General features: G+C 48.3%; 1 protein-coding gene across 4 annotated transcripts in view; it reads left to right on the forward strand.

The window, feature by feature from the left end:
• Window positions 1-13,677, forward strand: part of CMBL (carboxymethylenebutenolidase homolog) — a 98,929-nt gene that overhangs the window by 58,579 nt on the left and 26,673 nt on the right. For all 4 annotated transcript variants that reach the window (XM_063945364.1, XM_063945363.1, XM_063945365.1 and 1 more), the window contains exon 3: window positions 9,802-9,909. In XM_063945364.1, coding sequence (XP_063801434.1) covers window positions 9,802-9,909 — 108 coding nt within the window. The remainder of the gene's footprint in view (window positions 1-9,801; window positions 9,910-13,677) is intronic.

Below are 13,677 nucleotides of genomic sequence, written 5' to 3' on the forward strand. Positions count from 1 at the left end.
CGTTCGGTCTCTCCTAAATTACCTCCTCACCCTTCCATGTGAGATGGCACTCACTTGATCTGGTCTTCAGTCACCATTGTGATATTTCTGACTACAACAATTCCCCATTCCCCCTCTCTGACCATCTCTATCTCTTAACTTATCCCTCTGCCTCCACCTCTGCCTCCTGAGGCTACCATAACTAAGTGTAACATTGAGCTTATCGCCACCATATCCTTACCATCCATGCTCGACTCACTTCTTACCCCTGTTCTCTCTCTCTCTCTCTCTCTCCATCAATGAACAAGCAACAACCCTATACAAAACATCCCTTACTTCTGCTCTTGACTCCAGCTATCACTATCCATCCTCGCAGATCCACACCTCAACTTTGGCATTCCAAATGCACCAGGTACCTGCAAAAGTGTATATGAACAGCCAAGAGACAGTGGGGGAAATCAAGCTCCAAGGCAGACTTTAGATTTATGCTCTTATCCTGCAGTGATGCCCTTTCTCTCTCTAAACAGTAATATTTCAAGAACCTCATCTCCTCCCAGTCCACAAACTCCCAACGTTTCTTCACCACTTTCAGCTCCCTCTGCCCACTCACTCCTCACCTTCCCTCCTCAATCTCGTCCGTTCACTTTGCCACCCACTTCACAACTAAAATTGAATCCATACTGTACTTCAGGACATCACATCCCACCAGATCCTCAGCATCCTGCCCTCTCCTTTCCCAGCCTTCCCCCTTTCCCTCCATCTTAACAACTCTGACTTTTTCCTCTGAATCTGAAAATTACGTCGTAGCCCTCATATGGTCCTCCCCCTTTGATCCTATCCCCTCCTGCCTCTGCTACCTCTCTCCTTCAGCCTATTCCCATCTTGCCCATCTCCTCAGTCTTTCCCCTTTCATCAGGCATTGTCTCATCTGCATTCAAGCATGCCCTTGTTCCCCCATTTAAAAAAAAATAAAAACTATTCTTGATACTAAGGGGTAATTTACTATAGCTTCTAAAAGTGAAAAAAAGTGATCAGATTCGATCATTTTCTACGATGCAATAAAGAGAGGATAGAGAGAATCTGATTGGTTGCTATGGGCAACATCACTTCTTTTCATTTTTAAAAGCTTTAGTAATTTACTCCTCACACTCTCTACAACTACCGCCTCATCTCTCTCCTCCCTTTTGCCTTCAAACTCCTTGACCGCATTGTCTACAACTAACTTACGGCCTTTCTTTCTTCCCACTCTCTGCTTGACCCATTCTCAGTCCAGCTTATATCCTCTCCACTTCACTGAATCTCACCTCACAAAAGTCAGCAATGACCTCCTTGCTTCCAAATCCAAAGGCCACTACTCGCTGTTGCTTTTGACACTGTGGATCACCCTCTCCTCCTGCAAATCCTTCACTCACTTTGTCTTTGTGACATTACACTCTCCTGACTGTCTTCCTACATCTCTGACCATTCCTTCTGTTTCTTCTCATGACTCCACTACCCCCAACTTCCAATAACAGTTGGCATCCCCCAAGGTTCTTTATCTCTCAATCTACCTCTATATGTCCTCTTTAGGAGACCTCATCAGATATTTTGACCTCCAATTCATTTCTTTGCCTATGATATTCAGATCTACCTTTCCTCCTCTGACCTCACCCTCTCTTGTCATTCGTATCTCCAACCGTATCTCTGCTATAGCTTCCTGAATGCCCCAGTGCTTTCTTAAACTTAATAGGTCTACGACTGAGCTGACCATCTTCCCAGCTTCTTGCATAATCTCACTTCCCACAATTTCATTATCTATTGATAGCACTACTATCTCCCCTATCCCACAAGTGCACTGTCTTGGAGTTATCCTTGACTCCTCTCTTCCACAAACCTCAATTATTTCTAATTTTGCTACTAAGACCCTCATTCACTCGCTAGTAACCTCCAGATTGGACTACTGTAACCTCCTCCTATCAAGCCTCTCTGATTCCCAATGCTCTCCACTCAAATCTGTCATCAGTGCTGCTGCCCTGTTCAATCTCATCTCCAAACATACTATGTCTGACTCCCCTCTCTTACAAGCACTACATTGACTCCCCTTCTTCTTCAGGACACAATGCAAGCTTCTTAAACTCACTTACAAAGCCCTCACTCATTCCTCTCCCTTCTACATATCTGACCTCCTCTCTCTTCACACTCCCGACCACCCTCTTTGCTCCCCAAATGAATACTGCCTTACTGTCAACTAATTACTTCCTCCCACTCCTGCATCCAAGATTTTGCCAGTGCTGCTCCCTACCTCTGGAATTCTATCCCTCTCCCTACTATACTCTCCACCGCTCTACAAAATTTCAAACAGGCTCCAGAGCAACTTCATCAAACCCAGCATTCTCTCATCCTAACACTCTGTTCCATGCACGCTGTCTACCCATCTGTGTCACCCCTGTCTGTTTTTCCCCTGCCCTTTAAAATGTAAGCTCTCACTTGCAGGGCCCCTCTTTCTTCATGTGCTTTGCCTTTCATATCATCTACTCCATACTCTAATGGCACCTAACCCTTGATTTCTGTTGTCCTGCTGTTTATTTGAGTGTTATGACCACTGATGCTGCAATGTTTATAAACCATGTACTGTTTAACATTGTCTTGTTCTGTAATGCTGGGTACACACATAAAGATATTTCTGCAGATCATTTGATCTGCAGATATATATATAAACCTTGATCGGGCAGTGTGCTGTGCATACACACTGCCCGATCCATCTGGGACTGATGTCATGAACTGGGCTGGTATTTACTCATGCTTCAACAAGTATATCGTACTAACAGTGGCGGAACTAGCAAGCGGTGGGCCCAGGTGCGACAAAATGCTTTGCCCCCCCCCCCCTCCCCATCCCATCCCATCCAAGTCCACCCCCTCACCGCTTGAGAGGATCTGGTGAGGGGGACCTGCTTAGGGCCAGAGAAATGGATACCTAGCAACAGTGCCGTAACTAGACATTTTAGCACTGTGTGCAAGAAACGGCATCGGAGCCCCACCATTGCATGCAAAACAGGGGCAGTGCGCGCCGTAGGCGCGCGCAAAAATACATAGTGGCGTGGCTTCGTGGGGAAGGGGTGTGGCCACAAAATAATATCAATTCATAAAACGGTGCACAGATGTCTCCATTCTTCAAATTACGCCGCACAGTAGCACCACTACACCAGGTAGAGACCCTTTTACACCTTACAGCGGACAGATTCCTCTTTTTACACATTACGGCAGACAGCGTCCCCTTTTTACACATTACGGCAGACAGCGTCCCCTTGTTACACATTACGCCAGACAGCGTCCCCCTTGTTACACATTACGCCAGACAGCGTGCCCTTGTTACACATTACGCCAGACAGCGTGCCCTTGTTACACATTACGCCAGACAGCGTGCCCTTGTTACACATTACACATTACGCCAGACAGCATGCCCTTGTTACACATTACGCCAGACAGCGTGCCCTTGTTACACATTACGGCAGGCAGATTCCCCCTTTTTACACGTTGCGGCAGGCAGATTCCCCCTTTTTACACGTTGCGGCAGGCAGATTCCCCCTTTTTACACGTTGCGGCAGGCAGTCCCCCGTTTTTACACATTACGGCAGACAGCGTGCCCTTGTTACACATTACGGCAGGCAGATTCCCCCTTTTTACACGTTGCGGCAGACAGCGTGCCCTTTTTACACATTACGGAAGGCAGATTCCCCCTTTTTACACGTTGCGGCAGGCAGTCCCCCGTTTTTACACATTACGGCAGGCAGATTCTCCATTTTTACACATTGCGGCAGGCAGATTCCCCATTTTTACACATTGCGGCAGGCAGATTCCCCATTTTTACACATTGCGGCAGGCAGATTCCCCATTTTTACACATTGCGGCAGGCAGATTCCCCATTTTTACACATTGCGGCAGGCAGATTCCCTATTTTTACACATTGCGGCAGGCAGATTCCCCATTTTTACACATTGCGGCAGGCAGATTCCCCATTTTTACACATTGCGGCAGGCAGATTCCCCATTTTTACACATAGCGACAGGCAGTCCCCCCTTTTTACACATAGCGGCAGGCAGTCCCAACAAATAAAGAAAGAGACAGAAAGAAAGAAAGAAAGAAATAAAGAGAAAGAAAGTAGAATCATACTTACCCTCTCCGCTGGCTCAGGCTCCTCGTGCAGCTTGACTATTCCCGGGCAGTGGAGGAGGGAGCCGCAGCAGCGCTGTGTTATTGGTGTTGGGGCTGCTGCTGCTGCCCCCCTGCTTCACTATAGGCTGTTCTCGGAAGACAGCCTATAGTGAAGCAGAGGGGCAGCAGCGCCTCCACCAGTAACAAAGCGCTGCTGCGGCTCCCTCCTTCACCTCCGTCCTCCTCCTTCCCCTGCCCGTGCCGCTGCTCTTCTCCTCTGTGGGCGGTTGCCCGCAGCGCACAGCGGCATGTAATGAGTCAGTTTGACTCATTACATGCTTGGGCCCCTGGACAGAGGCGGGCCCCAGTGCAACGCACTGCTTGCCCTGCCGGTAGTTCCGCCTCTGCGTACTAACTTTGGGGCTCATTTACATTTGGATGTAAGTCATTTTCATGACACGCCTCTTAGATGTAACAGTACACGTCCGCACTTATAGGGGTTACTTTCACAATCTCCCTGAAATGCTTTTTCAAAAGTAGGCAAGTATGACATGCACTGAAACTGGAGGGAAGTACTGTAGGTTCAGGGGAAATTTGAGGAACAATTACTTCACAGAGTAGAGGACAAGTGGAATAGCCTCCCATCAGAGGTGGTAAAGGCTAAGACAGTAGAGCAATTTAAACATACAAGGGATAGACATAAGGATATCCTTACAAAGAAATAAGGATCAAATAAGGTTTGAGATAAAAATATGGCAAAAAAGGTGCAGACTAGATGGGCCAAGTGGTTCTCATCTGCCGTCAAGTTCTATGTTTCTATGTTAATAAGGCCAAATCTTTTTCCAGTATAATTAAACACTAAGGCTAGGATGTAATGAAGTCCGAGTTCAGCGGCCATGCGGGATGCCTGCCGAACCCGGACATTTTTTTAAAGGGACGATCATGTACAAGGCATGTTTTAGCCTTGTACATGATTGCCCCTTTAAAAAGCCTTGTACATGATTGCCCCTATTTTGCGCTGTATGCAAAAAAATCAGCGTTTGAGTCTGTGTACAATGATCCGTCTGTCTCGGAATCAGTGACACAACCGCAGCAGTAAAGATATTTGCAAATTAGATAAGCTAGGTCAGGATTGACAGTAAAATCATGGCGTACTGTAAGTTGATTCTGAGTTGGGAGTAAAGCAAAAAAGGCAAGTAAGTTTGCCCTTTGACAGGGCCGGTGCAAGGGTGTTCGGCGCCTCCCTGCAAACTATAAATTTGCGCCTTCCCTCCCATACTTAATAAAGGGACAGTGCGCACCAAAGTCACACGCCGCAAGAAGTGCGTGGGGTGTGGCCACACAATAGTAGCAATTCAAATGACTCCACATCGTAGCACAATCTTGTTCACATTACACCGCACACTGGGGGTCATTCCGACCTGTTCGCACGCATCGGTTCTTCGCTGCAGTGCAAACGGGTCGGAACTGGGCATGCGCGCCGGACGCATTGCGCACGCGCAGCGTTGCCTGGCGACGGCCGTCACCGGGAAGCGACGTCGCCAGCGAAAAATGTGATCGCATCGGCGATCGCAAGAAGACAGACAGGCAGGAGGCGTTCTGGGGCGGATACTCACCGTTTTCCAGGCGTGGTGAGTCCAACGCAGGCGGATCCAGACGTTTGGGGGGCGGATGTCTGACATCACAGCCGGGAACATCATCGCTAGATCCGTCGCACTGGGGAGTAGCTGCAGGTCTGGTCTTGTTTTGCTTTAAACTTTTTTTTAGCATAGCAGGGCTGCACAAGCGATCGCAGCCCTGCTATGCTAAAATGGTTGGTTCTAAATCGGAGTGGGAGAAGGGACCTTCAGACGTCACTAGGGGAGGAGACACGTCACCAGGGGGAGGAGCTACGGCCAAACAGGGTACCCGAAAAGTACGCTCGCTCCGCTCACCACCTGATTACTATAGGTCAGCCGTGGCCAACCTGTGGCTCTTGAGCCACATGCGGCTCTTTCTTTATTGAAATGTGGCTCCCGACACTCAGTCACCTGACTACAACAGATCCTGGAAACTGGTGCATTCCAACCAGACACACAGCAGCATTACTGCGACTGAAAACTGAGGGAGCCAGATACTGGGCTGTAGTGATATATGAGGGTGGGCTAGAGTGACACAATGGGGAGCTGGCTGGAGTGACAAAGGAGAATCCTGGCAGGAGAGACAATGGGGAGCTGACTGGAGTGACACAGGAGGGTGCTGGCTGGAGTGACACATTGACACATAGTGGAGCTAACTGGAGTGACACAGGAGGGTGCTGGCTGGAGTGACACAGAAGGATCCTGGTAGAAGAGACATAATGGGGGAGCTGGCTGGAGTGACACAGGAGGGTGTTGGCAGGAGTGACACAATGGGGAGTTGACTGGAGTAACACAGGAGGGTGCTGGTTGGAGTGAAACATTGACACATAGGGGAGCTGACTGGAGTGACACGTGGAGGAGCTGAAGTGTATTATGTGAATATGGCTTTTTTCAATATATTTTATGTGGATCTGGATTTTTAAATTATTTTATGTGGAAGTGTCTTTTTCAATGTATTTAATGTTGATTCTGGCTTTAAAATGTATTTTCAGTGGATCTGGCATTTTCATTGTCTTTTATACCAGGGGTGTGGCCTAGCAGGCACAAGGTCACACCCCATTTTTGCACACGTGCCTTCGTCTTGATGTCGGCTCTTTGACGTACCTAACAAGATTTTTTTGGCTCTTTGTCTCTGACTGGTTGGCCACCCCTGCTATAGGTAATAGTTGGTGGCGTGGATAGTAGAGGACCTATCCCGCTGGCCTAGCTCCTCCCCCTTGTGTCGTGCCTCCTCCCCCTGTCATAAAAGGTCCCTTAGGCCACTTGAATCTATCATACACTCCCCCATAGATATGAGATAGAAAGATGGATAGATCGACAGACACATAGATAAATAGATAGATAATAGGCAGACACATAGATAGATAATAGACAGACACATAGATACAGTAGATAGATAGATAGATAGACAGACAATCGCACATAAAAAGAAAACTCACTTTAGTTCCTCTGTACTGGTCCCGGGCAGTCTCTTTTGTTTCTGAGTCCTGTGATGAGATGGCTCCGTCCATACAGATGGGGGCACCTAGTGGCTCCTGGCAGGCAGTGACTGCAGCTCTCTGCTCCCGAAGCTGTCCTTTGCTGGTCCCGGCCCCACACCTCCCCTTACTAGCGTCACAGCGCTGACACAGGAGGGGAGGATGAGACATCAGCGGCGGGGCAGGAGTGGGGGGGACAGAAGATCTGCGATCCAGGCTGCCGCTGCTTGTACAGTGGTAGGCGCAGCGGCAGCCGGCAACAACAGTGCAGTGAAGGGATGCAGAGCAGTTAGAGCGCCTCTCCTGCCTGGCGCCTACCTGCACTGCATCCCTTCGCTGAGCGGGTTCCGCCGGCACTGCCCTTTGGGGTGGGTTAGATATAAAATGTGCAGCTGGATTTAGGCTGGGTACACACTAGAGAGATCTTGGCCCAATATCGCAGCAAAATATCGGCATGATCGTTCAGTGTGTATGCCTGCGGTCGCATGCCATATCTTCCAGGCCATGCTGCATGGACAACTGGACTACTGTATATCACATGTGGCGCCGTGCAGTGTAATGAAGGATGGAACTAGGGATCGTTCTGTCCTTCATTACATCGTTCTGAAGTGTACCACGGATACTATATGTTGGCCCAGCATATCATCTGGGTTTCTTCATACCTAGAAACCCCACTACTCCCCTTCCCTTATAGATCGATTGTTTTGTTTTGTTGTCTGAGATAGGAAAGTCTCCAACTCTATCTCTATGATTGCCCACCCCCCCTAAATACATCATCAATTGTGGGCATGTGGCTGTGTATTGCACTTGAACTGCAGCACAGAGGGGATTCATGTTTGTTCATACTGGCAAGTCTCACTTTTGCAGCCCTTGCTCCAATCATTTAAAAAGGCTAAACTAGTCTTTAACCACTTAACTGGCATGGTCAGATCACGTGCGATCACGCTGCCCTACTGTGTTGCCCAGTTTTTGGTCAGGAGATCCGTTCTGCACATGTGCATAATATAATATTTAAATATAAAAAAATAAAAACTTTTTAAACTATATTAAATAAAACCTTTTTGTAAACACAATGTTATGGTTTTGAATGGAAAAATCATCAGTTAAGCATACCTCCCAACTGTCCCGATTTTTCGCGGGACTGTCCCTTTTTTTGGGACTGTCCTGCTGTCCACCCGTGGGCCGCAGTGTCCCGCGGAGGTTGGTTGGCAGGCTCTGTCTCTCGCTGCCCTGCTTAGCAGAGCAGCGGTGAATAGATTGACAGAGGGAGAGAGGGCATGCCAGCAGCTAATAGAGCGCTGGCCATGCCCCCCAGTGATGAAAACGGGGGCGTGGCTCACGATCACAGACCCTCCGTGAAGCCACTCCCCCTTTCCCATAGGCCGCGCTCCCTTTTCGGGCACAGGCGCACGCTGAGATGTCCCTCTTTGAAGTTCTTAAATGTTGGGAGGTATGAGTTAAGTCAGGGGTGGCCAACCAGTCAGAGACAAAGAGCCAAAAAAATCTTGTTAGGTACGTCAAAGAGCCGACATCAAGACGAAGGCACGTGTGCAAAAATGGGGTGTGACCTTGTGCCTGCTAGGCCACACCCCTGGTATAAAAGACAATGAAAATGCCAGATCCACTGAAAATACATTTTAAAGCCAGAATCAACATTAAATACATTGAAAAAGACACTTCCACATAAAATAATTTAAAAATCCAGATCCACATAAAATATATTGAAAAAGCCATATTCACATAATACACTTCAGCTCCTCCACGTGTCACTCCAGTCAGCTCCCCTATGTGTCAATGTTTCACTCCAACCAGCACCCTCCTGTGTTACTCCAGTCAACTCCCCATTGTGTCACTCCTGCCAACACCCTCCTGTGTCACTCCAGCCAGCTCCCCCATTATGTCTCTTCTACCAGGATCCTTCTGTGTCACTCCAGCCAGCACCCTCCTGTGTCACTCCAGTTAGCTCCACTATGTGTCAATGTGTCACTCCAGCCAGCACCCTCCTGTGTCACTCCAGTCAGCTCCCCATTGTCTCTCCTGCCAGGATTCTCCTTTGTCACTCCAGCCAGCTCCCCATTGTGTCACTCTAGCCCACCCTCATATATCACTACAGCCCAGTATCTGGCTCCCTCAGTTTTCAGTCGCAGTAATGCTGCTGTGTGTCTGGTTGGAATGCACCAGTTTCCAGGATCTGTTGTAGTCAGGTGACTGAGTGTCGGGAGCCACATTTCAATAAAGAAAGAGCCGCATGTGGCTCAAGAGCCACAGGTTGGCCACGGCTGAGTTAAGTGATAAAATGATTGTCCTATATTAGTCAGACTCCCCCGGAAACTCGCCAATGCCTGCATTGTGCAGGCTATTACATTTACCCCAAATCATGTGTCTTTTGAAAAAACAAAAAAACTTTGTGCACAAGAAGCATGATGAAACATGATCCCTTGTATATGTGGCTATATTTAGGTAGGAACAGTAGATTCTAAATATGCTTGCTTGGCAAATTGTTTTCTTTTTTACTGCTATAGCCATTGCATGCTAGAAAATCATGTCTTTTAATGTTCTAATATATAATATGTTTTTCTTTCTCACGATTATAGTGCTATCCTTCCTGATTTTTTCAAGGGGCAGGAACCTTGGAAAACAACCAATGATCGATCTAAATTATTTGAATGGCTTGAAACTCGGCCAGCAAATAACACGTACAAGTAAGACTAATCATTTCTAAAATGATAACCTATTTCCTTTTTCATTTATGTCTCTAAATAGAGTTAGTTATAATCATTAAGCATTTAAATACCACAAACTTAGACACCTACTTCTCTGATACTTCAAAGCCTGGAGACCTGCTCCCAGGTGATGGAGAAACTTGGTAGGTCAGGGGTGTGGTATAGAAAATCTACAGTAACTAGATAGACAGTCATCTGTCGACTCCATATGCATTAGGTCAAAAGGTAAAACGTGTAGTCAAGGTCAACAGAGTCTAAAGGTCGACATGAAAATGATCGACACAAGTTATTTTAAAATATCAGCAATGTGTCTATGAAAAGAAGTGTTATAGTAGTTTTACCATTGATAACACTTTTTTTCTGCAAAGTACACACGGTTCCACAGGGAAACATTGGGGTGTAGAGTGGATCTTGATCCAGAGGCACCAACAGGTTAAAGCTTTAGCTGTCCCAGACGGCATAGGGGCCTCTTCTATAACCCCGCCTCCAGGGGCTGAGAGCTCAGTTTTGATAACTAGTCCAATGCAGGAGCAGGCAAAAGAGAAGGCAGATGTTAGTCACATAGAACCACATATTCATGACAGGAGAAGGTACCAGCAGCTAATGCCATACAACCCAAAGAAGCAAGGTGCGTCAAGTTGGGCGCACTGTGGAACCATGTGTACTTTGCAGAAAAAGTGTTAACAATAGTAAGTCTACCATAAGACTTCTTTTCTGCAGCAGGATACACAGGTTTCCACAGGGAAACATCGGGGATGTCCTAAAGCAGTTCCTCAAGGGAGGGGAACCACCTTAGCGGATGTGAGGATCTGTCGTCCAAAGGAAGCATCCTGGGAGGCAAAGGTACCAAAGGCATAGAACCTAAAAAATGTGATCACTGAGGACCATGTAGCTGCCTTGCACAATTGTTCTGTGGATGCGCCATGGCGGGCCACCCAAAAAGGTCCAACAGACCGTGTAGAATGGGCCTTAATCGCAGCAGGAGCTGGGAGTCCAGCTTGCGCATAAGCATGTGCAAACACCATTCTAATCCATCTGGCCAAGGTTTGCTTGTTCGCAGGCCAGCCACATTTGTGGAAACCAAACTGGACAAAGGGGGCATCCGACCGTCAAGAACCCTTACCACATCCAAAGAACGTTCTGTGGTTGACAAGTCTGAAGGGACAAAGGCCGGAACCACAATCTCTTGGTTAAGGTGAAATGATGACACCACCTTAGGTAAATAACCAGGGCGAGTTCGCAGAACTGCCCGGGCATGGTGAAAGATCAGAAAGGGTGGTTGCAGGGCAAGGCTCCTAAGTCCGACACCCTTCTAGCAGAGGCAATAGCCAGCAAGAACAGGTCCTTGGCCGTGAGCCATTTAAGGTCCACCAACTCAAGAGGTTAAAATGAAGACTCTTGCAGGGCTTTCACTACAACAGACAGATCCCATGGAGGCACTGGAGGTACATAAGGAGGCTGAATATGTAGAACAGCTTGAGTGAATGTATGAACATCAGGTATAGTTGCAATCTTGCGCTGACACCACACCGACAAGGCAGATATGTGAACCTTGAAGGAGGCAAGACAAAGACCCAAGTCCAAGCCTCTTTATAGAAAAGCCAGAATTCTGGAAGTGTTAAATCTACCAGTCTCATAGTTCTTATCAGCATACCAGGTGAAATAAGTATGCCAAAACCTGTAATAAATCTGGGCAGAGGCCGGTTTGCGGGCCTTCAGCATAGTTTGAATTACAGTAAATCCTCCTCAGGAGTGATGCTTCAAGAGCCACACCGTCAAAGCCAGTCTGGCGAGGTCTGGATAAAGACAAGGGCCCTGTATGAGGAGGTCTTCATGCTGTGGAAGTAGAAGGGGATGCCCCATCGGCAGACCCTGCAGGTCTGAAAACCAATGTTGTATAGGCCATGCCGGAGTGACTAGGATTAGCATTCCTCCTTCCTGTTTGAACTTTTGCAGTACCCTGGGCAGGAGTGACACCGGAGGGAATATGTAAGGCAGCCGAAAGTTCCATGGAACCGCCAGTGCATCCATGAACACTGCCTGTGGATCCCTGGACCTTGATCCTAAGATCGGAACCTTGTATTTATGACGAGACGCATCAGGTCTTCATCTGGTAAGCCCCACCTTTCCACCAGAAGTTGAACGTCCTGGCGACTGAGGAAGTCCGCTTCCCAGTTTAGGATGCCCGGAATGAACACTGCTGATGTGGCTGGCAGATGGCGTTCCACTCAGCAAAGGATTTTAGACACTTCCATCATTGCCATGCGGCTTTGCTGCTGCCTTCATGGTTCATATATGCCACCGTGGTGGCATTGTCCGACTGTTCCTGAACAGGCCTGTTCCGTACTAGAGGCAGGGTAAGGTTTAGTGCGTTGAACACTGCCCTCAGCTCCAGAATGTTGATTGGGAGGAGTGATTCCTCCTTGGTCTAAGGACCCTGAAATTAGTGTTGTTCCAACACTGCTCCCCATACCCCGTAGACTGGCGTCCATTGTCAGCAGGACCCAGTTGGGGATTCAGCATGGATGGCCCCTGCAGAATTGCTGTTCCTGGAGCCACCAGGACAGCGACAGACGAACCTCTGGAGTCAACAAGACCATCGGGTACCTGATCCGACGAGAGTGAAATTGAGCGTACTCCACCATGTCGAAAGCTGACACCATCAGGCCAAGGACTTGCATCGCCGAGTGTATCGACACTCGAGGGTGACGAATGAAGTGTCTTATCCTTAAGTTTCAGGACTTTGTCTGGAGACGGGAACAGTCTCTGACTGTGTGTGTCCAGGGGTGCCCCTAGGTGCACCATGCTTTGAGCTGGGACCAGCGAGGACTTTTTCCAATTTATTAGCCATCCATGGGCTTGCAGAAAATCCACTGTCAAGTGCAAATGACTGAGGAGGACTTCGTGGGAATCGGCAGATCGCCCAAGTACGGGAGGATTCTAATTCCCTGGCGATGGAGATGGGCCGGCACCACAGCCATGACCTTGGTGAAGATCCACGGAGCCGTAGCCAGACTAAATGGCAGAGCCTGGAATTGGTAGTGAAGGTTGCTAATAGCAAACCGCAGGAACTGCTGTTGCGACATGGCAATAGGAATATGCAGATGTGCATCCTGTACATCCAGGGATACCATATAGTCTCCAGGTTCCATAGCCAGCACAATTGAGTGCAGTGTTTCCATACGAAACCTGAATCCTCTCACAAACCTGTTCAGAGATTTGAGGATGAGGATGGGCCAGAAAGACCCACTGGGTTTCGGGACCAGAAACAGGGTCGAGTAGTAACCTCTGCCCCTCTGTGACTGAGGTACCGTCACAACCACTCCTGTACTCAGGAGAGAACCTACAACCATTTGTAGAGCTTGCGCCTTTAAGGGATCTGAAGGGAGAGCCGTAGTGCAGAACTGGCGAGGGGGATGTCTCTTGAAGGAGACAGCATACCCGTGAGAGACAACTTCCAGTACCCACACATCAGAAGTGGTCTTTAACCAGACCTGGGTGAACTGTAGAAGTCTGCCTCCCACCCTGGGGACCCCAGGGGGAGGCCCGCCCCATCATGCAGCAGGCTTGTCATGTTTGGAAGTAGGCTGACGGGCTGCCCAGGACTGTTTCGCCTTAAGCTTGGTGGTTTTTGGAGCGCAAGATTGTCTCGGGTATGACTGACCCTTCACTTTCCTTGAGGCCGAAAGGAACGAAAAGTGATACCTTTTGCCTTCTGTGCAGAAGGATTAGTAGTAGGGAGAAATG

Source organism: Pseudophryne corroboree, chromosome 11 (genome assembly GCF_028390025.1).
Source record: "Pseudophryne corroboree isolate aPseCor3 chromosome 11, aPseCor3.hap2, whole genome shotgun sequence".
NCBI classification, from domain to species: domain Eukaryota; kingdom Metazoa; phylum Chordata; class Amphibia; order Anura; family Myobatrachidae; genus Pseudophryne; species Pseudophryne corroboree.